This window comes from Rhincodon typus, chromosome 40, assembly GCF_021869965.1.
Source record: "Rhincodon typus isolate 14 chromosome 40, sRhiTyp1.1, whole genome shotgun sequence".
NCBI classification, from domain to species: domain Eukaryota; kingdom Metazoa; phylum Chordata; class Chondrichthyes; order Orectolobiformes; family Rhincodontidae; genus Rhincodon; species Rhincodon typus.
This window is the reverse complement of record NC_063371.1, coordinates 15,035,219-15,037,271: the sequence shown is the minus strand read 5'-3', so window position 1 is coordinate 15,037,271 and position 2,053 is coordinate 15,035,219. Positions and strand designations below refer to the sequence as shown.

The 2,053-nt window shown below is 47.8% G+C and overlaps 1 protein-coding gene across 1 annotated transcript in view; it reads left to right on the top strand.

Annotated features, from left to right (window-relative positions):
• Nucleotides 1–2,053, top strand: part of LOC125487330 (adhesion G protein-coupled receptor A2-like) — a 130,295-nt gene that overhangs the window by 94,448 nt on the left and 33,794 nt on the right. The window contains exon 6 of the mRNA XM_048618520.1: nucleotides 1,576–1,740. Coding sequence (XP_048474477.1) covers nucleotides 1,576–1,740 — 165 coding nt within the window. The remainder of the gene's footprint in view (nucleotides 1–1,575; nucleotides 1,741–2,053) is intronic.

The window sequence follows — 2,053 nt, the reverse complement described above, 5'->3', positions numbered from 1 at the left end:
ACACACACACACACACACACACACACACACACACACACACACACACAGAGTCATGCACATAGACAGACACACGCACACATAGTCACACACACGCACGTGCACATAGACACATGCACACACAGACTCACATGCACACACACAGACACACCCACACACTAGCATGCACACACACAGACACACACACTGTCACATGCACACACTCTCACACACACACTGACATACATATTCACACACACACATACAGACACAGACACACGCACACACACACACACAGAAATGTCTCAAAAAGCAGTGAGTCATTTCATCTGTGTGCTAGAGGCAAGGGAGATGGGCAGCTGAGTTCAGACTATGCAGGGATTTGTTTGGGAGTTCTGAGGAACAGTGTGCATGTTGTGTCAGGTGGTCCCGGGGGCAGAGGGCAGCTGAAATGAAAGAACCTCGAGTGACTGTATAAACATTTGCCCACAGGAAACTGGTTCTAACTGTTTTTGCTGGAGGCTGAGTGACTGCACGTTGACTGAGGATTGAGTGGCAAACAGAATATTGTTGGGTTCACAGGGCTGGTGCCAAATCGAATCTTTTTCTCATGTCTGTCATGAAATCTTTTGAACCTTTCCTTTCCCTGATGTTGTACACTTGATGTTTTCTTTTCCTGTTTCATAAATATGTTCTTCTTGGTGTTAAAAGTACACTTGCAGGCTCCTGTGAATGTGTGCAATAAGTGACCTCGCCATTTTAAAGAGAAACAAAGTGAAGATTGAGCAAGCCAACCTTCATTCTGGGATCTGACTGATCCAAAATCAAACCGAGATGGGAACATAACACTCTCTGTCAACCCGACATTGTCATAATCTCTAACTGCAGACTCATACAGTCATAGAGCTGTACAGCATGGAAACAGAACCTTCAGTCCAACTTGTCTATGTTGACCAGATATCCCAAATTAATCCAGTCCCATTTGCCCACATTTGGCCCATATCCCTCTAAACCTTTCCTATCCATGTACCCATCCAGATGCCATTTAAATGTTGTAATTGTACCAGCCTCCACCACTTCCTCTGGCAGCTCATTCCATACACACACCACCCTCTGCGTAAAAAAGTTACCCCTTAGGTCCCTTTTAAATCTTTCTCCTCTCACCGTAAACCTATGCCCCTCTAGTTTTGGCCTTCCCCACCCTGGCAAAAAGACCTTGTCTATTCACCCTATCCATGCCCCTCATGATTTTACAAACTTCTATCAGGTCACCCCTCAGCCTCTGATGCTCCAGGGAAAATTGCCCCAGGCTATTCAGCCTCTCCCTGTAGCTCAAACCCTCCAACCCTGGCAACATCCTTGTAAACCTTTTCTGAACCCTTTCAAGTTTCACAACATCCTTCCTATAGCAGGGGGACCAGAATTGCACGCAGTATTCCAAAAGTGGCCGAACCAATGTCCTGTACAACCGCGATATAACCTCCCAACTCCTATACTCAACGGACTGATCCAACGCTGACTGAAATGCATCTTTGTTCCTTTCAAATTGCAGTCAGTTGACGCAAGGGTTAAACTGATCTTGGTCCTTGTGTCTTGCAGCGAGCTGATCCTTTCACACGTCTACCTGCTTGCTAGTGGAGAATGGGAATGTGTCATCACAACCTCGCGTGGCAATGCATCCAGGAAAGTGGACATTGTGGTCATCGACACATCTGCAACATACTGTCAGGCTGAAAGGGTCACCAATAACAGGGGCGACTTCAGGTCAGGCTGGGGATGCTTTCGTGTACGCGCAGTCAGTGCGGGGGTGGGGGTGGGGGGAGTATCAGTGTCAGACTGAAACAGAGTCCCCTGGAGAAATTCACCAGCTCTGGCAGCATCTGCAGAGAGAGAGAGAATAGTGTTAGCATTCCAGGCTTTAGGATGGTGGCACTGGCCCTGTCCTCCTTTAAATAAAGGTGTGGATGCCCTGAGAGGGGCAGATAGGGCCTCAGGTCAATGTCACATCTAAAAATGCAGCCCTCGCAGAGCCTGGGAGAGGGACACCAAGCTGCATCAGCACTGAGTGCTTGATGTG